Source organism: Tenrec ecaudatus, chromosome 8 (genome assembly GCF_050624435.1).
Source record: "Tenrec ecaudatus isolate mTenEca1 chromosome 8, mTenEca1.hap1, whole genome shotgun sequence".
Lineage (NCBI taxonomy): Eukaryota > Metazoa > Chordata > Mammalia > Afrosoricida > Tenrecidae > Tenrec > Tenrec ecaudatus.
This window is the reverse complement of record NC_134537.1, coordinates 100,632,657-100,659,118: the sequence shown is the minus strand read 5'-3', so window position 1 is coordinate 100,659,118 and position 26,462 is coordinate 100,632,657. Positions and strand designations below refer to the sequence as shown.

The following is a 26,462-nucleotide window of genomic DNA, read 5'->3' as shown; positions in this document are numbered from 1 at the left end:
CATTCATACATATATGTACGTGTGTGTATGCACACATACGTATAATTTTTAGCTTTCTACAGAAACTACTATGGTAACCATAAACACCACCTGTTAAGAGAACATTTATAAAGCAAATTTCTTTGGGGAAATTTAAGATTTTTTTCATATAAAGATTTCACATCATTCCAGACTTGGGGTTAAGAGAAAGATGTTCTTCCCATTTCTGCCCTTTCAGTCGCCCCCGCTCTGCTCCAGGCAATTGCTAAGTTGGAGAGGGGGATACATCCAGGTGATGTCATTCGTGATTTCAGGATGGTTACCATGGAGAACAGCCGGATCTACATAACGCTATCAGTAGAGCAAGAGGTTCTCTAAGTCAGCCTTCCATCAAAGACTTCCAAGGGGTTTAAACCATAGCCTAAAGGGTGTGGACAGAAAAGCACCTCTCGTTGGGCCACCCCAGCACAGATGCTCCTTAAAGTGAACCTACTGGAGAAGTCAGTACATCAGTAGGAACCAGACCTTGCGGCCTCCCGAGTGGCTACGTAGAAGGACGCCCCGCCCCGCCCCTGCCAGATTTGAGAGGTCATTGGTTGCTGGTTTTGTCACTCAGAATGACAGTCCCCGGTGAGAGGCAAAGGGGAGGAACCATAGAGTTCTGGCTTCAGGCCCTTCTAGCTTGGGGAAACGGGGTGGTCGGGGAGGGGGCGCCACGGGGGAGGAGCTGGGAGGACCGGAGCAGCCGTTCCGGGAAGCAGCGCGGCGGCGCTAGCGGTGGGCCAAGTCCTCCAGCCGTGGTTGCTTGGTGGACCGCGCCGCCGTTTCTTCTCCGTGCGCGCGCCCTCCGCCTCGGCTGCTCCGTCTAGCACCCGCTTTTCCGACGGCTTCCAGCTTCCCCCGCGCTCTGGTCCTCTAGGATCCGCCTGCCCTCCCCTCCCCGCCCCCAAACTCTGGGGCTTAGCCTCCATTCTCCTAACTCGGTTCCCTCGCTTCCTCCTTTCTCCCTAGGACTCTGCGCCCAGCTCTCGTTTGCCTCCAGTAAACACCGGACCACCAACAAAGTTCTTCGTTTTGGTGCCTGCCCCACCCTCCCCTAAAAACAAAGAACACCCCCCACATACACACGCACACCCCACCACCACAAACGCGCTACACACACTCAGCACTCGCAAGGCCCCGGCAGCAGACACTGGCTGAGGAAGCCAAGGGGCATTTTGCTCCGTGTCAAAAGCAAAGGTAACCCCGGGAGCCCTGTGTCCTTGGACCCCGCTGGCCTGGGACATGGGGCCACAGTGCAGGTTGGGGGCTCTAGCAGATGAACCCCGGGATCTGATCTTGCTTCCCCTTACAAGAGACCACCGGGTGGGTCTAGGTTCCCTGCTCTTTCAGACCCGCGTGGTTGCGGTTTCCATGTAGAAAAGATCCTGGAACTATTTTCCCAGCTGCCTGAAAGCAGAGCTACCAACTTAAGGTTCTCAAACTCCTTTGCTGTCTCATGCTGAAAAGCGCCACAGGATGGAGAACAATCTGGGTGAAGTGTTTGAAGTACAAAGCTCAGTTTGGGCTGTTTGGAGAATCACTAGTGCAAGAAACCTTTATTGAACTATTATTAATAGGTGCCATGCTACACATTGATGAGACTAACGAGTACTAGGGTTTGGAGCTGCTTGGGCAAGTATGAAGAAAAATTTATTGAAGCAAAATCCTAGAATTCCAGTGCAGGAAACCCATAGGGGCAGTTCTACCCTGTCCTATAGGCTCGCTATGAGTCAGAATCAACTCAATGGCAGTGAGTTTGTGAGAAACTGACTGGATGCCAAAGGGTTTGGGATATAGACCAGAAATCAAATTACCATTGAAGACCAGGTACCATATTAGAGATCATTTCTCTTTGTTAGGATCTCAAGGGACCACTCTCAGGTCCAGGGCTAAGCAAATATAACTCATGATGAACGTGAGGGTATTTTTGTACTTTGAATAAAATATGCACATTTTCTATACTTGCTATAGTTTTAAAATATTCGGACCTTGATATCATTACAATTGAGGTGTTTTTAAAATACTGAATTTCTTCTGTCTAGGTCCCTATGTTGACTAGTTGAGAAAAATATAAGTATGGCTCTCTATACTTGTAACACAATCTTAGCTCTTTCCCGAACAAGGTAAGTGTTGAAAATTTTCCTCCAATATTTAAATAAACTACACTCTTCTAGATGGAGAAATATGTGCAAAAATATAAGCTTAGTACATAATTAAGGAGTCCTGTAGTGTAGTGGGTTCTGCATTGTTTGGGGTTGCTATCTCAAGGTCAGCAGTTCCAAATGAAGAGCCGCTCCGAGGGGAAAAGATGAAGCTTTCCATACCCGTAAGATTTTCAGTCTCAGAATCCCATAGGAGCAGTTCTATGCTGTCTTATGGGAGTAAGAAGTCAGAATGAATTCCTTGGCGGTGGGTCAGGACACAATTAAAACTTCATTTGTTTTCACAATGTTAGTGTTTAGGGAGTTGACATTCTAATGTATTTGAATGTACCCCCAAATATCTGTATGCTTCACATGGAAGCATAGAACTTTGTGTTTTGGAACTCAGGTGGATAGCTTAAACAATTTTGTAGATCGGTGGCCTAGGTAAGATGAAGTTTTAGAATGACACCTTGATAATTGAGAAGCATTCCATGAGAGCTTTAGATGTAAAAAGGGGTAAAATGAATAGCTAACCCAGTCCTAGGGTTCTGATGTGCCCCATTAAGATCTGTTATAACTTATTTATTCAAACAAGTAATTAAAACCCATTGCCATCAAGTCAGTTCTGATGCCTTTGGGACCCTGTGCAGGGTTTCTGAGACTGTCAATCTTGGCGGAGCAGACTGGCTCATCTTTCCCTTGTGGAAGCAGCTGGTGGGCTTAAACCACCAACCAACCGTGTAGTTAGCCATCCAACACTTCATCCCTGGCATCACCAGGTCTCCTCCTTCAAAAGAATACTTGTGGAGAAGTTACTGAGTGCCAGATACATTGTATATGATAACTTTTGGCCATTCAAAGAATGGCTTATTGGAAGGCTTCAAAAACAGTCTGATGGTCTGGAAAAACTCTCTCTTTTCCAAATCAAGGGTCTCTGCCAGGAGCATTCTTTGCCTACACGAACCTTCTTGTTCTTTTCAAACACTCTGATGTGCGAGTTCAACTGAAGCTTGAATGTGGATGTGGCCAAACGAGAGTGTAGAAATCTAGGGCTGAAGTGCCCCATTCTAATGATCATTCCTAAACATCTTGGGGAATTGTAAATGAAGAGTTTTTCGGTGTGACTGCCTCTCCTTTGAGGGGTCAGGGGAGACTAAAGACACGGCCTAGCCTGGGAGTCTTCTGTGATTGGTAACTACCCATTGGGACTGTGAAGTGTTTCATGAAAACCATATTCATAGAGTGGTTTCCAACACAAGCCTGGCCCCTGTGTCACGGCAGCAGCCAGAGACAGCATTTTCAAATATAACCAGTGGTGAAAAAATGTTTATCATTAGAGTTTAAATGAATAGTTCCAGGGCTCCTGATTCCTGTTAAAGCAATGTTCTCTTGGGAATTAAATTACTAATACTTCTCGTGGAATATTATTCAACCCTATGGCCTATTGACCTTCAACTGAGGTTACAGAGTTCTGTTGCATCCAGTAATGGGCATCAAATGAATAATCTCTTTAAAGTAAGCTTAAAGACCATAATTTAGCTGTATCTTTAGCTTTTAAGGTTTTACTATGATATGTTCAACTCAGAGGATGTTGCTCTTTCTTCCAGATTCCCCCGCCTTTTTGTCCATCCTACCTGCTCTCCTTATTCCCCATCATTTGCACATCTTCAACTGCCAGATCCCCAATTAAACAAATCTTATATGAAGAACCATGGAAGCAAGAAAGATTCCCATTTTATCCAGTCAGACAGTAAAGTACTTCACTTACACACCACAATAATACAAAAGCTACACACATCAACTTGCTGGCTTCAAGAGGTCCCTGGGAAGCCTCAGCCGGCGAAAGCCACAGAACAGTCGAAGGTGACAAGCCCTCAGTCCACAAAGGAAATTGGCCCCAAGATTAAGACAGTAAAGCGATCCTATAGACAAATGATCTTGGATGAAATCAAATTATATGCCAATGGATTCTACTTGCTCTGGATTGACACCAGAGTTGCTGTCAGAATGGTGTGGAGGCTCTTGCACGGACAGGTGCTGACCAGGCGAGAGAGACGAAGGGTAGGCAAGAGACATGTTTGACAAAGAAGATGTGAAGTTGAAATTAGCTATTTGGGAGTCAAGTTTTAAATTCAACTTAAAATTCCTTTTGAAAACCCCAAAGCAGGGATAGTAACTACTAATGTGAATCCAAGTTGCTTACTGGGTTTCTTACTTGTTGGCAACTGGCTTACTATATAACTTCAGGCAAGATTCTTAAAATTTGTGTATATTTGCCTATAGAATGGTTATCATTGTGTTTTCTAATCTCTCCAAGGATTTATGCATCTAAAGTACAAACTGTGGTTAATATATTAAGTATATGCATTCTTAAAACCAATTTTAACATACTGTGTTATTAAAGCGTGGACACCTAACTTAGATGAAAGCAAAGAGATGCCAATAACATGTTTTGATTATCATAGATTTCCTTGAAGATATCCCATAAATATTACTTCAGAGCCATGGTAAAGAGGAAAACTCTGCCTTTCCATTTTCTAAAACAGCTGCAGGAAATCTGTCTTGGGCTTTTAACACTTTAAGAACCCAGGCAGCCTGTTTGGTTTGGTTTGGTTTTGGCATGGCCTACAATAACAAATACTGCATATGCATTTAATTCTTTAGCTGCTGAGAACTTGCGCTGATCTCTTCCGCCTGCTTCCATTTCTGGTGTTCATAATCGTGCCCTTCATGGAGTTGTTGTTACCCTTGTTTCTGAAACTCTTCCCAGATATGCTGCCATCAACTTTCGAAAGTGAATCCAAAAAGGTATATAGCAATGTAGGATATTTTAACTGTGTGCGTGTGTATACATGATAAAAAGATGTGATCCAACGTAAATTTTACCTCTGTAACCTCTTTTTTTCCTCTTTGGTAGCATTTATTACACTCACAGTGTTGTACAAGAATCACCACTATTTCCAAAACGTTTTTTATTACCCCAAACAGAAACTCTATTCCTATTAAGCAATAACTCCCCGTCCCTCCCTCCTTCAGTCCTGGGTAACCTCTAGTCTATTTTTGTCTCTATAAATGTGCCTATTTTAGATATTTCATGTAAGTGAACTTACACAATTTCTGCCTTCTTGTGTCTGGCTTATTCCACTTTTAATGTTTTCCAGGTTAACCCTTCTTTTTAATACTGAACAATATAGCCTATTGTATTGTAAGCACCCTATTAACTTGGTCTTAAAGAGCAGTAAAGCAAACACAAATCAGTGGTTAGCAGAGTGACTAGTTGAATAATAGGATTTGTTCAGCCAAACACGCCAGTCTGTGCTTATGGGTATTCCATGAAAAGAGGGCGCCCTCATTGAGATGATGGTGGTTGGGGAGAAAGCAAAGGCAACTCCTTCATTTTCCGTTCTTTCCCCCTCTAGGAAAGTGTGAACAAAGCGTACGAGGACAAAGGGGCCTACTTTTTAACTTCTTCATACCAAACAAAAACAAACTCTTTGCTGTTGAATCCGTTCCAACTCACAGCGATTCTATATGACAGGGTGGAACTGTCCCTCAGGGTTTCCAAGGCTGTCTGTCTTTATGGACACAGATAGTAGCATTTTTTCCTACAGAGCAGCCTGTGAGCTTGAGCCACCAATCCTTTGGTTAGTCACTGAAGCTCATCAGTTCTTTGATTTGTAACTGAAGCTCATCAGTTCTTTGGTTAGTAACTGAATGCTTGACCACAGCATACCACCCCCCCCCCAAACTTCTTTAAACTTGATAAGATTGGGAAATGTTCCACAGTGAACACTCAACAGTGTGCGAAAGACAATCTTGATTAAAAGAATCAGATTGGAAATGGCTTAATGATATAAAAGAGTATCGTGCAGTCAGCGATCATTGATTGGTTCATTGTGGTTGGAGCAGAGGCTAAGTGATATGTTGGGGTGAGGTTGGAAGCATCTCCACCTTAAGGAGCCTAGACAACCTTTGACAGGGTGACTCGCTGTTAGAGGTAAATTTTTAAGTGGGGGAAGGTGAAAGAGTTAGATGTGTGTCTTAGAAAAATAATTTTTTGAAAGGAAGACTTGAAGGGGACAGAGCTAACGCAGTGGAATCGGGTGGGATGCTATTGCCGATTCTGATAAATAAGTCTCTGTGGTTGTTGTCAGATACCATCAAACTGGTAAAACAGAACGAAACGCTGCCCAGACCGGCACCACCCTCACAACCGTTCTCATGTTGGTGCCCATTGTTGCAGCCCCGGCGTCAGTCCATCTGGTCGAGGGCCTTCCTCTTTTCCACTGCCCCTCTGCTTTACCAGGCATGATGTCCTTCTCCAGGAAACGGCCTCTCCTGGTAACATGTCCATAGTATATGAGTCAAAGTCTCGATATCCTTGACTCCATGGAAAAAGACTGTACTTTTTTCAAGACATATGTGTTTGTTCTTTTGGCAGTTTGTGGGACTTTCAATATTCTTCTCCATCACTCTAATTCAAATGCATCCGTTTTTCTTTGGTCTTTCTTATTCAGTGTCCAAATTTCACATGCATTTGAGGTGATTGTAAACATCATGGTTTGGGTCAGGCACACCTTAGTCCTCTAAGTAACCACCTTATTCTTCAACATTTTAAAGATGTCTCGTGAAACAGATTTACCTAATGCAATTTTTTATCTGACTGCTGCTTCCATGAACATTGAGAGTAGATCCAAGCAAGACAACTTCCTTAGCAGCGTCAATCTTTTCTTCATTTATCATGATGTTGCTTATTGGTCTAGTTGTGAGAATTTTGGCTTTCTTTACATTGAGTTGTAATCCGTACTGAAGGCTGTCATTCTTGATCTTCATCAGCAAGTGTTTGAAGTCCTCCTCACTTCCAGCCAACAAGGTTTTACAAAATTCTATTACGTGGTGATTCCTATCAACAAGACAATTTCCCCAATGATTCTTTTTAAATTATTCTTTTTTGTTTCTGGTTTTCCCATATCCATCACCAATAATTATCAATAGACCCTGATTGTAAACTTGACCAAATCCAGACTACAGCCATTTGTAAAAATCCTCTGTTTCATCATCTTTGGCATTCATGGTGTGTGTAAATTTAAAGATTAGTCATATTAATTGGATATTAAACTATTATGGACAGGATTATACTTCAGAATAGGTCATGAGATATTCTTTTCGATGATGACTACAATATTCTTCCTTCTGAATTTGTCAGTCCTGGCACAGTAGACTTATGATTGCTGATTCAAGTATCACATGATTTCAGCTCACTAATGCCAAAGATACCAATCCTTTAACATTTCATTTAATTTTTTATAATTTACCATTTTAATGGGCTATTACTTTTCATATCCCAGATTCTGATTATGTTGGATGTTTTTAGTATTGCTTATCATTTTGAGTCATGCCACATCAGCAAATGAGGATCTAGGAGACGGCTTCATCCATACCATTAAGGTCTATTAGGCTCTGTGGAGGTAGCTCTTCCCCAGGTGTATTTTGAATGCCTTCCTACCTGAGAAGCACCATATGAGCACCATCTTCTAGCACCCTGTGAGGCAGTGGTCTCTTGTTATCCATAAAGCTTCCATTGGCTCATTTTCAGAAACTGACTAAACCTGTCTTAGTCTAGAAATTCTGCTGAAACATTGTCCACCATGTGAGATGCTTCTGGTATTTGAGATAACATTGTTACAGCTCCTAACATCATAGTAACATGCAAGCTACCACCTAGGAGAAAATGTAACTACTGAGTTTTACTAACACAAATGACTGTCCATGTGGACTTTGCTAGGTTTAACCAACGACATCTGTAGAAAGAGACGATGGAGAACAACAAGGCTCTGGGAATGGATGGAATACCAGTTGAAATGCGCATCAAATAGATGCCATGTGAAGCACTTCCATGTCCATGTCAAGAAATGTGAAAGACAGCTACCAAGGAACCAATGGAAGGAGCTCCAAATTTAGGCCTGTTAAAAAGAGAGGTGATCAAGAAGAAGCTGGGCAGTATCAAACAATAGCACTCATACCACATGCGAGCAAAATATTGTGAAGATGTTCACAAAATGACTATAGCCGTACATTGACAGGAAACTGCCAAACGTTCAAGAGGCTATGGAACAAGGAGCATCATTGCTGGTGTCAAATGGATCTCGGCCTAAAGGTGTTACCTGTCTTCTATGGACTATGGGAAGGCATTTGCCATTGTGGATCCTAATGTATGGATAACATTGCAAAAAAATAGGAGTTACAGAACACTTAACTGGGCTCATGCAGAACCTGTACATAGGCCAAGAGGCAACTTCTGTTGACTAAAACAAAAGATATTGCATGGTATAAAATCAGAAAAGGTTTATGGCAGTATTGTAGCCTTTCACCATCCTTATTCAATCTGTATGCTGATCAAATAAACTGAAAACCTGGGCTCTTTGAAGGAGAAAGAGGTCTGAGGATTGGAGGAAGAGTAAGGACCTGCAGTTTGTAGATGACACAACCTGGCTTGCTGAAGGCAGAGGACTTGGAACACTGACTGATGAGGACCAAAGCCGACAGCCTCCAGCATGGATTAGAGCTGACCATAAAGGAAAGGAAAATCCTTCCCGAGGGACCAGTAAGCATTGTGATCAACAGCAAAGACGTTACACTCGTCAAGGATTCACAACTGATGCCCATGGAAACAGCAGTCAAGAAATCAAATGTCATATTACAGTGGGCAGATCCGCTGTGAACAAGTTCGTTAGAGTGTTAAAAAGCAAAGAGATCACTTCGATGACTAAGAGATCCCTGACCCAACCCACGATGACGTTCTTCATTCGCCCCCATGTTCATGGGAAGACTGGAACCCTGAAGAACTGAGAAGGTTGTGTCGTCTGCATGTTCCTGCATGCTAATGAGTCTCCTTCCGATCCGGATGTCACATCCTTTTTCAGAGTCCAGTCCCTCAAGTTGAAGTGTTGATGAAGAACACTGAATACACCATGGACTGCCAGAGAACAGACCTGTTTCAGAGAAAGTCCAGCTAGAATACTCCATAAATGCAAGGATGGTGAGACTTAGCTTTGCTTGCTTTGGACAGGTCATCAGTGGGGGCAATCATGTTGGGGAAAGACATCATACTTCTTGAAATAATGGGTCAGTGAAAAAGAGGGAGACCTCAATGAGCTGGATTGACACAACAGCTGCAACAGTGAGCTCAAACAATGATTGTGAGCCACTGTTGTGCAGGACTGGACAATGTTCCATTCTATTGTACATGGGTTCACTATGAGTCGAAGCCAAGTCCACAGCACCTAGCAAGAAGCATAAGCTATTGCAATAGTTCATTCAACAAAGGGATAATAGAGATTGAATTCTTCAAGTAGCAGTAAGAATAAAACTTTGAAGATAGATTACAGAGGAAATCACATTGCAATATTTAATTACCTAGAAATGGTCTAATTTTCATTTAAAGTAACTAGGGTCTAGAATTAATACAATCCTATTCTTAAAAATTTAATAGTATATACAGGAAGGTGGAGATAGAAAGGAAGTGAACTATATAAATAACACCTCTTATCCTCAATACTAATTTACTTGATGGAAGTGAGTATCCTTGATACTACCCATTCCCCAAGCACACATAAATGCATCACCGTCACAGTCATGGGCCATAGTGTTGGTTTTGTCCTGTGAGAGAGATGATGTCAGCTCACAGCACCGTGCATTTCTCTTTCATAGCGCTTATCCATGATAGTTTTAATTTGTACAATCACTAGATTATCATTTGTGACTAATACTTGTCTAGACTGGAAGTTACATGAGAGCAAGCCCTGATCTGTCTTGCTCATTTTAAGTTGAAAGTAGTCCCTGAAGTCTTTCTAAAACTGTAGACTTAGCTTAATTAGCTTAAAAAAAAGCCAGCCTGGAGCATTATGCGCTCTTCAGAACTTGTCTATATGAAAGGCAAACTGACAACAGTAACCCAGAAGATAAGATAGAAACCTTAGGGGGCAGTGAGGGAGGAACAACTCAGCAAAAGAAGGTGTGAATGGTAGTCGATGTAATCAATGTCTCTCAATTGTACTTGTAGAAACTGTTGAATTGGTACATGTTTCGGTATGTAGGTTCTCTACAACAAAATTAATAAAATCTTAAAAATACTGACCAAGGTAGTATCTGCAAGAGTACATTTCACTCTCTCTCTGTAGTGCTTTGTTATTCATGTGTTTACTATGCCACAGTATCAAAATTCATTGTCTATGTCTCTATTTAAATTTTAAACTACTAGAGGGCGAAGATAATTCCCTACTTCTATTCGTAAAGCAATATCTGGGGTAACTTAGAGTAGGGGTTATCTCATCTAACAGCCAAGATATTTGAAGACAATATCCTTTCATAAACAGTGACAAAAACCTTCCACTGAGGGGGCATTTTGGATCTATCAAATATTTGTGATTATTGTTTGTATTAGTAAGAACTGAAAATAAAAATAAGTTTAAAGAGAGAAATTGCATACAAAGGCCTTGTTGTTCTGGTTCTCACAAAACCCACTCAATTAGACCCGAAAATAAGACTAATAAATGCAATAGGAATGGGCAGTAATAAGATTATGATTATTTTTCTTCCATTCGTATCTACCAAATTGCAATCATGAAGGATTCATTTAATTTTTGCCTCTTGTACTCTCCAGGAAGAAAAACAGAAAAAGACGATGGCTGCCAAGTTGCAACTAGCCACATTTCTTCAGGAAACAGTGACAGAAATGGCCAAGAGGAACAGAGCCGCGCTGGGTGACGCCTGCACACAGTTCTCATCCTATGCACAGCAGGTGCCAGTCCTTCATGCACTGCCCAGCGGCCTTTGTGCGTGGGGTGAGAGGAGCATGCATGTCATCAGAGATCTTCCAGATTGTTCTCAAATCACTGAAGTTGCATACATCTAAGTGATAGACATAACAGCATTGGACATTTTCCATTTGGGTAATCCACTTCAATAGTGTTGCAAAAAGTCTGTCTTAAAGCAGCTCGTGTGTTGGAGACATTGGTAACTTCTTGGAAAGAGGAGCAGAGCTGGAGTCAGACTTGGTGCTGCTCCTGAGCCTTCAGTTGCTTTAGTTGGACTTTAGATAGGTTTCCTCACTCCTCATTGTCGCACAGGCGGCATTTCCAGACACATGAATGTTGTGATGTCTCTTTTAAATAGTCAGCTGAGAAAGCTGAATGAAGTAGGACACGCGGTTTAATTAGCCTCTTTATCCCATGGCCTAGGTCCAGACAGGCCACAGGCCTAGCACGAAGGAGATAGTTCGCTTTTCCAAACTGTTTGAGGATGAACTGACCATGGAGCACTTAGACCGACCTCAGCTGGTTGCCCTTTGCAAACTGCTAGAATTGCAGGCCTTCGGAACCAACAATCTGCTCCGCTTTCAGCTCCTGATGAAGCTGAAGTCCATAAAAGAAGATGATGAAGTAAGCGCTAACTGTAGCGGTAAGCAAGACCCCGGGAGACAGTAAGGATCGCTTGCCATAGGGTAGCTCTGAGGTCAAGTGCAGCATTTCCTGTTGGGTCTAAATCATTGACATGTTCTGGCAAAATGAGCGATTTAAAGAACCATTACCATGACAACCTGCTTTTAAAAGTTACTTGTTGTACCATTTTCTTGAGAAGGCCATCCAGCGCAGTCAGTAATTTGGACATCTAAGCTGGGCCGTATCTCAAGCAGCTGGACCCTACTGGGAAGGAGCTGGCAGCGGAGTAGGTTTTGATGTTGCACTGCCAAGTGCTCTATCCCCACACCTTGGCTCCCTCAGAGCTATCTGGGCCAGATTAAATGTTCTGCTGGTTGAGCTGACCTAGTAAGGAGGCCTGTTGAAACATAAGGCCAGGAGGAAAAGCATCCTGTACAAGGCACCGGGTAGACAGACTTTAACTATTGCACAGACACCATGAACAAGGAAGAATGCTTCTCGACTCTGAGTGATCACCCGACGGTGTCGCTGAGTCAGAACGGATGCAGTGGTGCTGCGTTTAGTTTCATTTGGTTCGGGTTTAAATTGCTCTGTTTGAGGGAGCAAGTGTCTCAGGATTGAGAAGTTCTGAGGCCATCAAGCCCATTTGGATTTTCTTTTTTAAAAAATCATTTGATCAGGGGCTCTTACAGCTCTCATCACAATCCATCCATCCATCCATTGTGTCAAGCACATGTTGCCATCATTATTTTCAAAACATTCTCTTTCTATTTGAGTCCTTGCTATCAGCTCCTCAGTTCCTCCCCTCCCCCACCCTCTTGCCCTCATGAACCCTTAGTAATTTATCAATTTTTTTCCCCTATGTCTTTCACCAACCGCTGTCTCCCTTCACCTGCTTTTCTGTTGTCCACCCCCCTAGGAAGTGGTTATATGTAGAACATTGTGATTGGTTCCCCCTTTCTCACCCCACCTTCCCTTTCCCCTCCTGGTATCCCTACTCTCATTATTGGCCCTGAGGGGTTTATCTGTCCTGGGTTCCCTGTGTTTCCAGCTCTTATCTGTACCAGTGTACATTCTCTGATCTAGCCAGATTTGTAAGGTAGAATTGGAATCATGATAGTAGGGGGAGGGGGAGTATTAAAGAACTAGAGGAAAGTTGTATGTTTCATTGGTGCTATACTGTACCCTGTCTGGCTCATCTCTTCCTTGTGACCCTTCTGTATGGGGATGTCCAATTGTCTATAGATGGGCTTGGTCTCCACTCTGAACTTCTCTTCATTCACATTGATAAGATTTTTTGTTCTGGGTCTTTGACACCTGATACCTGATCCCATCAACACCTCATGATCACACAGGCTGGTATGTTTCCATGTGGGCTTTGTTGCTTCTTGGCTAGATGGCCACTTGTTTATCTCCTCTATTTCCTTTTACTTTCCTCTTGTCCCACTATCATTTTTGGCCTTCACTAATTCCTCTGAGCTACATTGCCCTTGATCAAGCCCCACCAGGTCTCCTATACCCTCTTCATAATCGATTTTAGACCACTTGTTGTTCCCTTGTCCCTAGGTTGGTTTACACTTCCCTTCCTTTCCCCTGCTCTCCTTCTCCCGTGTCTCCCCAGAACTGTTGGTCCCATTGTTTTCTCCTCTGGATTGTTCATCCTGCCTATCTTATCTAGATAGACATGCAGTGAATAACAAGCACAAAAACAAGACAGAGCAAAACAAAACAGCAAAAGAAAACAAAACAAGAACAAAAAAACCCCCCGCAAAAAAGAAAAGCCTATAAATAGTTCCAGATCTATTTGTTGACATTTAGAAGTGTTTTCCAGCTGAGTTTGATGGGATGCCATGCCCTGGCCCCAAAGTCTACTTTTGGTATTCCTTGGGGACTTCATTGCTCTGCTCCCCTTTCTGCTGTTGCATACCCTTAGCGTTTTTCCTCAGTGTGGTGTGGTCAGATCGGGCATAATTCCCTCACTGTACCTCCAGTGTTGTCCCCAGTAGCACTATGGGTCAGTGAGGGACATTGTGTCTCGTGGTGGGGCCCGGCCCCATGGTCCTTTCTGTGCATTGGCTGCCCTGAGCAGGAATATCGTCCTCAGGGCTTGGTGGGCCAGGATGTGTTCCACTCTCTCTCATTCCCTCTTTGTTTGCTCCCGTGTGCTCTGATCAGATGTGCCCCTCTCCCTGAACTGTAATTTCAGTGCTGTCCTCTGAAGAACATTCTTCTGGGGGCGGGGGAAGGGAGGGAGGGAGGGGCCATTTGGATTTCAGTTGTAGCACGTTGGAATAAATGATACTGGTCTCACAAGCACAGGAGTTCCTGGTGACACCAAGCAAATGTGTTAAGAGTATGAATGAGGGAGTTGTGTGGTCCACTTGGGGTGGTGCCTAGAGGACTGTGGGGGGAGAACTCTGAGATATATAATGAACGGCACATGGAAAGCGAAGTACTTTTCTAACGTATCCTAACACTGTCACAAAAGGGGTACGGCATGGAGAGGTTACAGCCAGGCAAAATGCAAATCAAGAGGGAAAGAATTACTTTGGTGACAGAATGTTGGGGAAAACTTCAAATAAGAAAAGAAAGAAAGAAAACTTAACTGTCATTGAGTTGATTCCAACTCATAGGAATGTTGGGGAGGACGTAGGTTTTACGTCTGGGATATTATTCCCACCTGTTGGCAGCATTCCATTCTCTCCACTCCCACCCTCCATGTTTTCTAAGGCTCCTGGCTTGTGCAGCCGTGCAGGGCACAAAAAATCAAAACGCACAAGACCTCCTTGTGTTTTTCCTTGGTTTACTGGACCTTGGGGATTATGTGCAACCAGGCGCCCACAGAGCCAACACCATACCCTGCTTTGTTTTCCTTGCAGGTAATTGCCAAAGAAGGGGTGAGTGCTCTGAGTGTGTCTGAACTCCAGGCTGCCTGCAGGGCCCGCGGGATGAGATCACTGGGGCTCACGGAGGACCAGCTGAGACAACAACTCACAGAGGCAAGGAGCAGCTTTTCACTAGAGCTCACTCCCCAACACTGAGCAGGCCTCACTTTGTCCTTTCTGCTTGGCCAGTGAATCATTGAGTCTAATGTGCCCTCTTTAACCCAGCGGCTGACCAAGCGGCAGGGCGGGGTGGGGTGCAGCAGGACACTGTGGTTCACACGGACTGGACTGGGGTGCTGTCTTCATTTTCTGTGGCTGCATAGCACATTACCACAGACTCAGTGACTTCACACAACACCCATTGAGTAGCACACAGATGCGTAGGTCAGAAGTGCAGGCTGTCCCTGGCTGGGGCGGGGGACAGGGAGAATGCACCGCCAGGCGTATTCGGGTTGGCTGAATCGTGTTCCTTGCTGCAGGAGCATTGCACTTCCTGTGTCAGTCCTCAGAGGCTGCTCCTCTGGGCAGTTAGGATGTTTCTATTCCTTCTGTGTGGTGTCCCCTCCTCCTAACCCCCAGCAAGTTCGATAAAGGAAGACAAATCCCCCCATTTCTAACTACAGTACCAGACTTAAATGGCTCCCTTACATGTGATTACATGAGCCCCTCCCAAATAAGTTCCCTACTTTATGGTCCATTGGTTTGAAATTTGAGTGAAAACCAACCAACCAAACCCCATTGCTGTTGAGTGGGCCCCAACGGTAGGGAACAGAGTCGCACTTTAGGACAGAGTGGAACTGCCCTGTGTCGTCTTTAAGGAAGCAGGCAGGCATCTTTCTCCTTCAGCCCACGACCTTTCAGTACCAGCTGATGCTTTAACCTCTGCCCGGTGACATTTAAAAAACCCTTTCAGGAAAGGCACCAAGATTAATGCTCAGGAGAGCTGGTGTTTGCGTGGTTCGACCCTGCGAAGTTGGGGTGGAGCAGACAGCAGCGTGGAGCCCTGGCTGTGCTGTCCGCTAAGTGTTGGACTGCTGGCCTCACAGTCCTGGCAGTTCAGCCTCACTAGGGAAGAAAGAGGAGGCTCCAGAAACCCCCAGAAGCCTCACTGGGGAAGAAAGAGCAGTCTCCTCTTGGTCTGAGTAGACCCAGAGACAGAAACAGCGAGGTGATATTTTGGGAGGTTGTTTTTCGGTTTAGCTTGTAGAGGTTAGGTGCTGGGCTGTTCAAATCCACCAGCCTGCGGAGGGAGGGGGCTTCCGATTCCCACCAAGAGTTACAGTCTCAGAAACCGCAGGGGCAGCTAGTTCCACCTTGTCCTAGAGCAGTGGTTCTCCACCTTCCTAACGCCGTGGCCCTTTCACACAGTTCCTCATGGTGTGGTGACCCGCCCCCGCACAAACTTACTTTCGTTGCTACTTCATAACAGTAATTTTGCTACTGTTATGAATCGGGCCGACCCACAGGTTGAGAAGTGCTGTCCTTTAGGGTTGCTATGAGTCAGCCTGGACAGCAGTGAGGCTGGTTGTTGTTTTTAGCCTTAGAGTGGTTGTGAGTGACTGACTGGGAGAAGGGTATGTCCGCTAAGCACTGAAATCCCTGGACCATCTTGGCACTCTGCCGGCCGAGTGCCGGGGGGGATCCGTAATGCAAGGTCTATTATCATCATGAATTCCTCTGATGTCTGAACGTTCCCAACCTGGGCTGCTTTCCCAATTAGTGTCCCAAACCAAAGTAAAGTGTTACTTCTGGTAACAGATGTTTAACATTTCCCCTTGGATAACATATTTGTATTTTAACTGAGTGTCGATGCTCTAAACCATATGCCCCAAACGTCTTTGGCCTACTGCACCCTTCTCAGAAAAATGATTTACTGTCCCATGGCAATGAAAAGCTATCCTACTATATAGAGATCATAATCCAGGATGCCATGCAGGTATCTGCCTTTGCAGTGACCCTGGATTGTTCCAGGGCCCCCCAGAGGCCAGTCTCACCCACTTTGGGAGACACTCCTCTAAAGCAAAGGGGTAACTCCTGATGATATTCTTATTCCTCTGACACGCTGTCAGGGCTGTGAGCTGAGAAATGGCCTTGAACTCCACCCTAGTCCCCTTGTTACCAATTGACTGATTCCATCAGATCGCCCCACAGAGGATGATTACATCATTTTGATAATTACATCCTTATGTAATGAGTCATATTGACATGTTTTGAGGGGACACAATTCAATCCATGACACCTGTAATAGCAAAAAGTGCTCTCAAGGGCACACATTATGTGGGGGTAGAGCCATTGGTGTGACTTTAAGGCCACGTTACATAACCATTTCCTCTTATATCAGGTGGGGCGATGAACGTATTCCAGAGGCACGTAAAAACCTTTCTTAAGCAGGCAGTGTAAGTGGGTTCATTGTCATAATGTTAAATTACTTTCTTGGAAAAGTGTCTCATTCTACAGCCTCACTCTGAGGGAGTGAAGACACTCAGTCAGCCAGGTCACACGATGCATTTATTAGTCAACTTCTGTGGCAGGGTCTCAGCAGACGAGTCACAGAAAGGAGCAATGTTGGATAGTAAACACGATGTTTTGCACTGTATTCATACTAAAACAAAGCAAAACCAAACAAAAGCCAAATGCACTGTCAAATTGATGCTGATTTACAGTAACCCTATAGGACAGCAGTTCTCAACCTTTGGGTGTCAAACGACCTTTTCACAGGGGTTGCCCGATTCCTAACAGTAGCAAAATTACAGTTATGCAGTAGTAACGAAAATAATTTTATGGTTGGGGGGGGGGGTCACCACAACATGAAGAACATGGATCATTGGCATTAGGAAGGTTGAGAACCACTATTTTAAAAGGAGGCCACTCTATATTATTGATACCTATCAACCTCCAAGATACACATTGCAATGAACAAAAGCAAAGGCTAAAACAGGGCTTTTGTGGCCCTTTGTGTAAAGACCAAAACGATATTAACCATGTGCATATGTATTTGTAAAAACGCAGGGTGTCTCTAGAAGATTAGGAAGTGGTACAAGAAACCAATGCATCTGGGAGAGAGTGCGCTAGGAAATGAGGCTAGAAGGCAGATTGATTTATTATTAAATGAACTCTACTTATGGTTTGAATTTTACATTTTGTGCATGTATTTTTGGTTTAAAAATACCTCTAAAACTTGAAAGCGTACAGTTTTTCATGTTTATTTCTTTGGTTATGAATGTGGCCAATTTATTCTTTCCTTCAGTCTGTTTTGTCTATGAGAAGATAATTAGCTACTTTGATCCACAAATGGGTTGTATTCTATGGAGCTTGAGGATTGTGTTGAACACTCTCTCTCCAACTCTGAGCCCAGTGCTACCATAGTGAGGGAGGCTGACTGCGAGGTGGCCCCACTGGCGTGGACAGGATGGCTACTGTCATCCCTTCTCTGACATTAGTGCTCATAAAACAAGGGGAGCAGTAGGTGGCTGGGGGTTTCTTCTCGCTCTAACATCCTGTGATTTCTGTCATGTCGCATTCCCTTTCCCTTCTCCAGTGGCAAGACCTCCACCTGAAGGAGAACGTCCCTCCTTCTCTTTTGCTCCTGTCACGTACCTTCTACCTGATAGATGTGAAGCCAAAGCCAATTGAGATACCCCCAAGTATGGAGGTGAGTAACTGGGCCTATCTGAATTTGCACTTGGAATTTGGCCCAACTGTCATTTCTGAAAAGAAATTAAAGCCCCTCAGAAGATCTCTGGTCCTATGAACTAAATAGCCCCGGGACCATCCTGTTTGGAGCAGCCAGTGCACACAAAGGACCCTAGGGCCAACCCCACCACGAGACATGACATTCTCTCACTGACTCATAGCATGATGGGGGACAGCACTGGAAACACCGAGTGGAAATGTGCCTGGTCTGCCCCCCACACAGCGTGGTAGAATACAAAGGGAGTGCAACAGGGCAGCAAGGGGAGCAAAGTAGCCAATTCCCCGAGGAATCCTGAAAATAGACTTCTGACTTGGGGGACAGGGCGTGGCACCTCATCAGACCCCCCGAGGAATCCTGAAAATAGACTTCTGACTTGGGGGACAGGGCGTGGCACCTCATCAGACCCGACTGGAAAACACTCATAAGGGTCAGCAGACAGACCTGGATCTATCTTTTTTCTTTTGCCCTATGTCTATCAATATGATAGGCAGGCCAAACCAATCCCAAGGAGAAAACAATCGGACTGGTGGTCCTAGGGGAACATGGGAGAGAATGGGATGGGGAGGGGGAGCGAACAACCTCAGGGATCTGGGAATAACAAGAGATCTAAAACTGATGAAGAGGAGGCCTGGTGGGGTTTGATCAGGTGCAATGTATCCAAGAGGAATTACTGAGAGCCACGTGGAGGGTGAGCATGATAGTGGGACAGGAGAAAGGCCAAAGGAAATAGAGAAAAGAAGTAGGAACCAAAAGCTATCTATAGAGGTATAGCTATAGGCATGTATATATGTAAATACATTAATTTATAATGAAAGGGAGACCAATGTACATATATTTATATGTTAAAGTATTAAGATAGCAGATGGACTTTGGGCCTCTACTCAAGGCCTCCCTAAACACAAGAACACTTTGTTCTAATAACCTGGCACTCTGATACTCACCTTCCCAATATGATCACTGAAGACAAAATGGATGCATAGGCAAATGTGGTGAAGAAAGTGGATGGTGCCCGGCTAACAAGATATAGCATCTGGCATCTTAAAGGCTTGAAGGTAAACAAGCAGTCATCTAGCAGGGAAGCAAACAAGCCCAGGTGGAAGCAGCACACCAGTCTGTGATCATGAGGTGTTGAAGGGGATCAGGTATCAAAAGATCCAAAACACACAATTATATTGATGTGAATGAGGGGGGTTGGAGTGGAGACCCAAAGCCCATCTGTAGACAACTGGACATTCTCCCACAGAAGGGTTACAAGGAAGGGTGAGAAACACACATCATTCCTTTAGTTCCTGAATGCTTCTCCCCCTGCCCCAACTACTATGACCCAGATCTACCTTACAAATCCGACTAGACTGGAGTACACACATTGATGGAATTCAGGACAGAGAAAACCCCCAGGAACAGTAGTGAGAGTAGCGATATCATGAGGGTAAGAGGAGGGTAGGGGCAGGGGCAGGGAGAGAATGGGGGAATCCCTCACAAGATTGGCTATAGAGCCCACTCCCCAGGAGGACTAATAACAAAAATGTGGGTGAAGGGAGACAACAGACAGTGTTAAGACACGAAATAACAATAATATATAATTGATCAAAAGTTCACAAGGGTGGGAGGGTGGGGAAGGGAGGGGCAAAAACAGGAGCGGATACCAAGTGCTCAAATAGACAGAAAATGTTTTGGAAATGTTGATGGCAACATATGTACAAGTGTGCTTAATACAATTGAATGATGGATTGAGAGCCCCCTAATAAAATGATTTAAAATATATATCTCTGGTTATATAGGGCTATTAAGAGACGTTGGTGGCACACTGGTTCAGAGCTCAGTGGCTGCTGAAAGGTTGGTGGTGTGAATCCACTGGTGAAAGACGTGCTGGTCAGCAGTCTGCTTCCATGAAGAGATGACAGCTTTGGAAACTGTGGGGCAGCTCTACTCTGCCCTACTCTGTAGGGTTAAGAAGGGTAGAAATCTACCTGACAGCAATGGGTTTGTATTAGGTTTTTCCTTCCTTTAAGGAACCTTGACGGCATAGTGGGTTATGTGTTGGCTTGCTAACGGAAAAGGCCAGTAGTTGAACTCCTGCAACCAATCCCTGGGAGAAAGATGAGACTTTGCTTTCATCAAGATTCATTACCAAGTTCTCCTGTCTACAATGTTGCTCTCAGGCAAAACTGACTTACCAGCAGTTGGTGTTTCGGTTTGGGTTACTTCCTTTAGGCTCCCAGTGATTTAGGAATTTCACTTACAGGAATTCAGTGTATTATTTCTCTTTCGCTAGTCTTCATTAGTAAACGACTTTTTTCATCCCTACTTCTTTAGGCCCCAACAGGATGGTCCCTGTTCTTCCATGTGTTTCACTATCCATAGTCCTACTCATTTTAAGAGGCACGTGGCTAGAACGTACACTTGTCTTCCTCTACTCATTTATTGTTGCTTTTAGCTCAGCAACTCTTTCTCCCCGCCAGTTTCCGAGAGCCCAGCCCCTGAGGTATCTTGCACTGGGTTTACCACCAAGAGGTTCTCCTCTCCGTCTGACTCAGAAGTCCCAGGGCGAGGAAAGAAAGATCATTGTAGAAGATGCTGTACAATGTGGCTCAGTGGGTTAGACTAAGTAATTCTGAGTGAAGACTAATCGGAGTTTTGCTGTTGAGCCTGTGGGTAAACCAAAGACCGGGGTTTTGCATGAAAATGTACTTGAGGAAATGCCATCTTGTCTTCTCTTTCCAATTTCCAGAGACTAGAAATCTGGATTTAGGGAGCCTGGTGGCCTGGTGGTTCAATGCTTGGCTGCTAAATAGAAGGTATCCAGCTCAAACCCCCCAGCCAGCCCTTGAGAGAACGACAGGGAAGTTAGTCAGTGTCTGTACTGATGGCCTTGGAAACCCCGTGGGGGAGCCCTTCTACTCTGCCCTCCACAGGCTGCCATGAGTCAGCATCAGCTCACCGGCCACAGGAACAGTGGATAGTCAGGATTGGGACTTAGGCCAGGAGTGATCCCAGGGAGACTGGAGGCAGGTTGGAGCACAGACTGTGTTTGGAAAACTCCTGGATCCATTTAAAACAGACCAAACAGATTTTTTTTTAAGACGCTCTCAGGAACAAGGAAATCTTGTATTAGGACAATGTTTTAGAACCGAATTTGGGTTTCAGTGACTGTAGATGGGCATAGACTCAGTGTCCAGACCTTGGGTAAGACCTAGGAATTTAGGACAAAGTGACAAGCTCATAAGCACTTGACCGGCGGCTTTTAAAACTATATTTTAAACACTTCTATGTTCCACAAATACAAAATGAGAATAGCATACTAGATTCTGTAAAGGATTTAAAGACATTAAATTGAATGTACTGCAATTTTGGCTTTACATAGCTTCTCTCCTTTCCAAAATATGCCAAGAGATTACTGTCTTCAAAAGAGCAGTTATTCTGCAATGCTAATTAATGGTCCTTAAAGACAGCTTAGCTGGTTCTCCAAAGTGCCACTGGCCACCCCTCCCACTCCCATTTTCCTCCTGCTGCAGGAGCTTCTGTTAAACACCCATCACTTGAACAAATAGGCAAATTTACCATTTTTCTTAGTAGACAAGTGATGTCAAATTTGATAAAATTATGTCATGCTATTAGAAACCTATGAGAAATGACCACTTTTTTTGTTGAGATTCTGAGAAAACGCTGGAATGAATCAGCTTCAGTGACTTGTTAATGACTGGGATTTTAAATGCTATTCTCTAATGAGTGCAACTTGTGTACATAAAAAAAACAACCCTACTGCCACCAAGTCCGTTCCAACCCATAGAAACCCTCTTGGTTTCTGAGGCTGTACATCTTTATAGGAACAGGCAGCCTCATCTTCGCCTGGGGAAAGGCTGGTGGGTTTGAGCTACCAGCTTTGTAGCTAGCAGCCCACACTGACCAGCCCGTACCACCAGAGCTCCGACAAAGACAAACTAAGTTGCTATCTCAGGGACGTATTTCCAAAGTTACACGTAAAGGGTGTAATTGGAGGACTTAGGGATTCCGTGGGAAGCAAAATGTGCTTGAAAATCAGACTGCTGTGGAGTAGAAAGCTTATTATGATTGTATAAAACATTTCTTATTTTGTAGGTTCCAAAGACTGATATTCCTTTAGAGCCATCTACTTCCCCAGAACCTGATGAGAATTTGGTGGATTTTGTACCTCAACTGAAGGAAACTAAGGTTAGAAAAGAATTCTTCATTTGGCCAGCTAGTTTTTCTTTTTAAGAAAAGGCAAATAACAAAGGAGCTCTCTATTTTAACCCCTTTAATGAAACAACACAGTAGAGTGCTTTTTTATATTTCTTGTGCCAGTGGATCTGTGTTTCTATGAAAGTTCAGTATCTGGCTGTGTATCAAGTTCTAGCTGTGGTCTCCAGAATACGAAATCATTGTTCCTGGTAGTGATGGATCTCATACACATTGTTTTAAGTCAATAATCTAACTCTCAGTTCTGATGTTTTAGGATGAACAATTGATACAAGTGCCGCCAGTTACAACCTCCCCACCCATGTCACAATCAGCATCTATTCCGTTACCTAAAGGACCCACGTCTTCAAAAGAAGCTGTTAAGTAAAACATTTCTTTCCCTCTAGTGAGCTTTAAGGGTAGTGAATTTGTAACTACTGCACAATTTTCTTTATTTCCCAACAGGAAGTTGTAGGCTGAGGTTTAGGTATCTGATAACCACTACCATTTTTACCTCAATTATTAAAAAAAAAAAACAAAAAAAACCCAACAACCAATAATTGTGTATCAAACTAAACATGTTAAGTCTTGAGGCAAATTACAATACGGCAGGTCCTTATTATCTTCTGTGCCAGATGGAAATAGTTTCCATATGCTAAGCATCTTACATAGGGCCCCGTGTCAGGAAAAACCCGCAGAAAGACAACCTAAAGCTTAGAAGAAATGCATGCAAATAAGAAATCATTCGTCCACTACGCCCATCTCAGTGAAAGCACTGCGGCAAGAGCAGAAAGCATGGCCCAGTAAACAGCAGGGTCGAGGGGTGGGGGATGGGAGTTGAGAAGTACATTGGTGCTGCTGGGTCCTGAAAGATCCAGAAAGGAACGTGCAAGCACACAGATGGGGGTCAATATCCAGAAACTGCTCTCAAGGCACACAGGCCTCGTGTGCATGCCTTTATTGTTATACCAAGGTACATGATAAACTCAGGTTGGAGTGGGGTTTGCCTCGAGGTGCATGGGGAGATCTGGGATCTTCTTCCGAATAATCAGCCACTGAGAAGCCAATGACAAGAAGCCCAGCTCTGACACGTATGGGCTCCTTGTGTGTCGGAATGGAAGGCAAGTTATTATTTTTTAATAGAATCGAATTGTGATTGGTGACTAACGTCCTTGTTTGTAACCTAGACACTGCAGGCCAAGTCACAAAGTACATCTCAGAGCAGCAAAGCTAGCTCAAAAGGAGCCTGAGGACCTTGGAGGACAAAGCTCACCCCTCCAGCACCCACCTTGCCCTCAGCAGTGGCACTCACTAAGGACCGCCAGCCGACAGGGTCTGGGTTGAGATGATCAGCCATTTCTAGGCCTTGAAGCAGCCCTTTGAGGGCCTCACTGTTGCAGATGTTAGCAGCAAGACCAAGTTCAGGCCACTGAGAGAACTGAATTGTAAAGTTCTTGCCCTCTGTAACAATGCCACGCAACTACACATCACCGATTATCGTGCTCTCTCAAGCCGCTCCTCTCCAGCTGTTTTCGAACAGCTTCATATCGGTGGGCATGCCCTTTGAGGAGTCTTCACACAATGGAATCAGCTTGGTGCCTCAGATACCTCTGCCTCCTAAGGTTTGGAATAGCAACCCGTACTTTGAAACGCCAGAAGCTACCATATCAACACACCAACTTCTTCAGCATGATCCCAGTGCCCTGGGAACCAACTAAGTACCTTGTGAGGTCGAAGGAGACTGTCCAGTAAAGCCTGGATATAAAGAAGTTTCTTGGAGGAGAAAATGGGGTTAAAGAGACTGGAAATCAGAAAGGCTTGGCAGCTGGTGGGCTGTTCGGATAGACACCCCCCTTTCTTGGGCCTGCAGAGGCTGGAATCTGGGCGGCTGCCATAGCTCCAGCACATACGGCTTTCATTAGGCCCCATTTTGCAAGGAAGCATAATTAAGGGTTTAAGGCTTAACCATTTGTTTGTGCTGGGTGTGTATTTTTCTGGTCTGTTTGTCTCTCACAAATAAGACTGTTGTTAGTCACTGGGGTTGTTACAGTCTGCTATAATCCCCATGCTCCCCGGGAACAAGCACTACTATGTGCAGATAGCAGTTTGGCCACTGCCGAGAAACTTAGCACACCAGTAATCAACTGCTGTGCAGCAGACCCAAACTCTTCATGGGAAGAGGTTAGGAGGGAAAAGGTCTTTCAGCCTGTGAATGACGAAACTAGATTGCTTACTGTGACATGGGAGTCGATTAAAGTGAGGAAAATGTACACCTGCCCTGCCTGAGGTCACCTGATTGCCACCAGCCCCTCACAGACCGTGCCCTTGCCAAAGTCCTCTTCAGAGGACACGGCCCACGGCCGGCTCGTGAACTCCCTTGCCCGCCAACGACGAATCCCCACTGTGCAATTGCAGCGTTCCATGGAGGCTTGCCACCAGCTCAGAGAGGGGATTCAAGAGAAAACGTTCCCATTTAAAAAAACGATCATGTTTATTTTAATTAGCCCGTATTTCAAGGGTTGGATGTGGGAAAGGGATTTGCTAACAAACTTGCTCAATCCTGTTTAGCTGAATGATTCATACAGGCTGTCGGGCTTTCCCAAATTCTGTCGGGCTGTCCGTCTGAGCAGAGTGGGAATGGGTACAGCCCCTGGCCACTTTTGGGACCATTTTTGCCTTTACCCTTTTTGCTAGCTCAAAACATCTAAGGGGAGCCCTGGGGAGAAAATAACAAAGCTTCCACACCCAATAGAGTTCTAGTGTTGGGGTGGGGGAGTTTTACCCCGGCCTATGGGGTATCCATGAGTTAACACTGACTTCATGACGGTGAATTTGGAGACATTTTAAAGGGATACTCAAAACTCACTGCCATCAAGCTGATGTCAACTCAACGACCCTCCAGGGTAGATGGAACGCCTCTGCGGGCTTCTGAGCCCGCACTTCACAGGGGCAGGGGGTCTTGTCTTTCACCCAGAGTGACCGGTGGTTTTGAACTGCTGACCCCAATTCATGATCCACTATACTACCAGGGCTGGTAATGCACTCAACTGCTTGTCCGAACAAGCTGGCAGTGGGAGTCCTCTCAGAGGAGCCTCGGGAGAACGAGGGACACGACTTCCCAACAGCCACTGGAACCTCAGCGGCCAGGTCCCCATTGACACACACGGGCCCCTCACAGGTTGGAACTCCCCCGTTGGCAGCTGGCACTGGTAGGCATATGCCCCTTTACATATACCGTCGTCATTCTGTAAGACAGCAGCTCAGGGAGGACTAGGGCCTCTCCTTGTTGTGCTCATCACTTAGGGTGCTTGGCTGCTGGACCTCGCCCCACGCTGAAACCCAGTTAGTGGTGTCTGACAAACGATTAAGCAGTGAGTTGTGCTCATGGAGGCCAGGCACCGAGGGCTAACCAAGCTGCTACCATGACGGCACTGAACACATAACTCAGAAGGGCGTGCCCAGCCAGCTCAAGAGTCGCTTCAGCCCACCCCAGCCACTCGCCTTCTGGGAGCAGCCAATTAATTAAGCCTCTAGCTGGCAGTGTGCTCCCTCCCTCACTGTAGCACTCCCGTGTGCCAAGACACGCATCTCGGAGGCAGGATGTTATCAATGGTCCCAAAAACTGGTTAGGTGCCAGCTCAGGAAGAGCGTGCTGCCAGGCTGAGTCACCCTCCGCAGCAGACCTTCCGCGGGTCTGGCTCTCAGCAGCTGAAGGAACGGAGGCTTCAGGCCGCTGCTTTCATAGACCTTGGCGCTGCCAGCCTCCGCTCAATCCATTGCTGGGCTTTCTAGGTGTTCTCTCCCACACCCAACACCAGTGAAGCCAGACAGCCTGTGTCTCACACAGACAAGAACCTTGCTACAGTGTATGATGGGCGGCGACACTTCACACGTCCCGGCCTGCATTTACGCCAGGTCTGATTCTGCACTTCAGTCATTACAGTACGACGCCTACTGGTGAGGTCAAAGAGATGTAGTAGGATACTACAACCCGAGGCTAACTAATGATTCCCCATTCACTGCCCACGAGCACTTGTACACAAGCTCAGGCTAAGGTGTTTTTTAGGAGCCCAAAGCTCTC

At 44.9% G+C, this 26,462-nt stretch overlaps 1 protein-coding gene across 1 annotated transcript; it reads left to right on the top strand.

The window, feature by feature from the left end:
- Nucleotides 1-1,973: 1,973 nt before the first annotated feature.
- On the top strand, nucleotides 1,974-24,651 carry LETM2 (leucine zipper and EF-hand containing transmembrane protein 2). Its single transcript, XM_075556670.1, has 10 exons — nucleotides 1,974-2,144; nucleotides 3,773-4,226; nucleotides 4,830-4,973; nucleotides 10,828-10,965; nucleotides 11,405-11,605; nucleotides 14,485-14,604; nucleotides 18,029-18,142; nucleotides 22,283-22,375; nucleotides 22,659-22,760; nucleotides 23,569-24,651. Exons 1-10 carry the CDS (start codon nucleotides 2,098-2,100, stop codon nucleotides 23,629-23,631), a joined length of 1,476 nt encoding a protein of 491 aa, XP_075412785.1. The 5' UTR covers nucleotides 1,974-2,097; the 3' UTR covers nucleotides 23,632-24,651.
- Nucleotides 24,652-26,462: the final 1,811 nt, after the last annotated feature.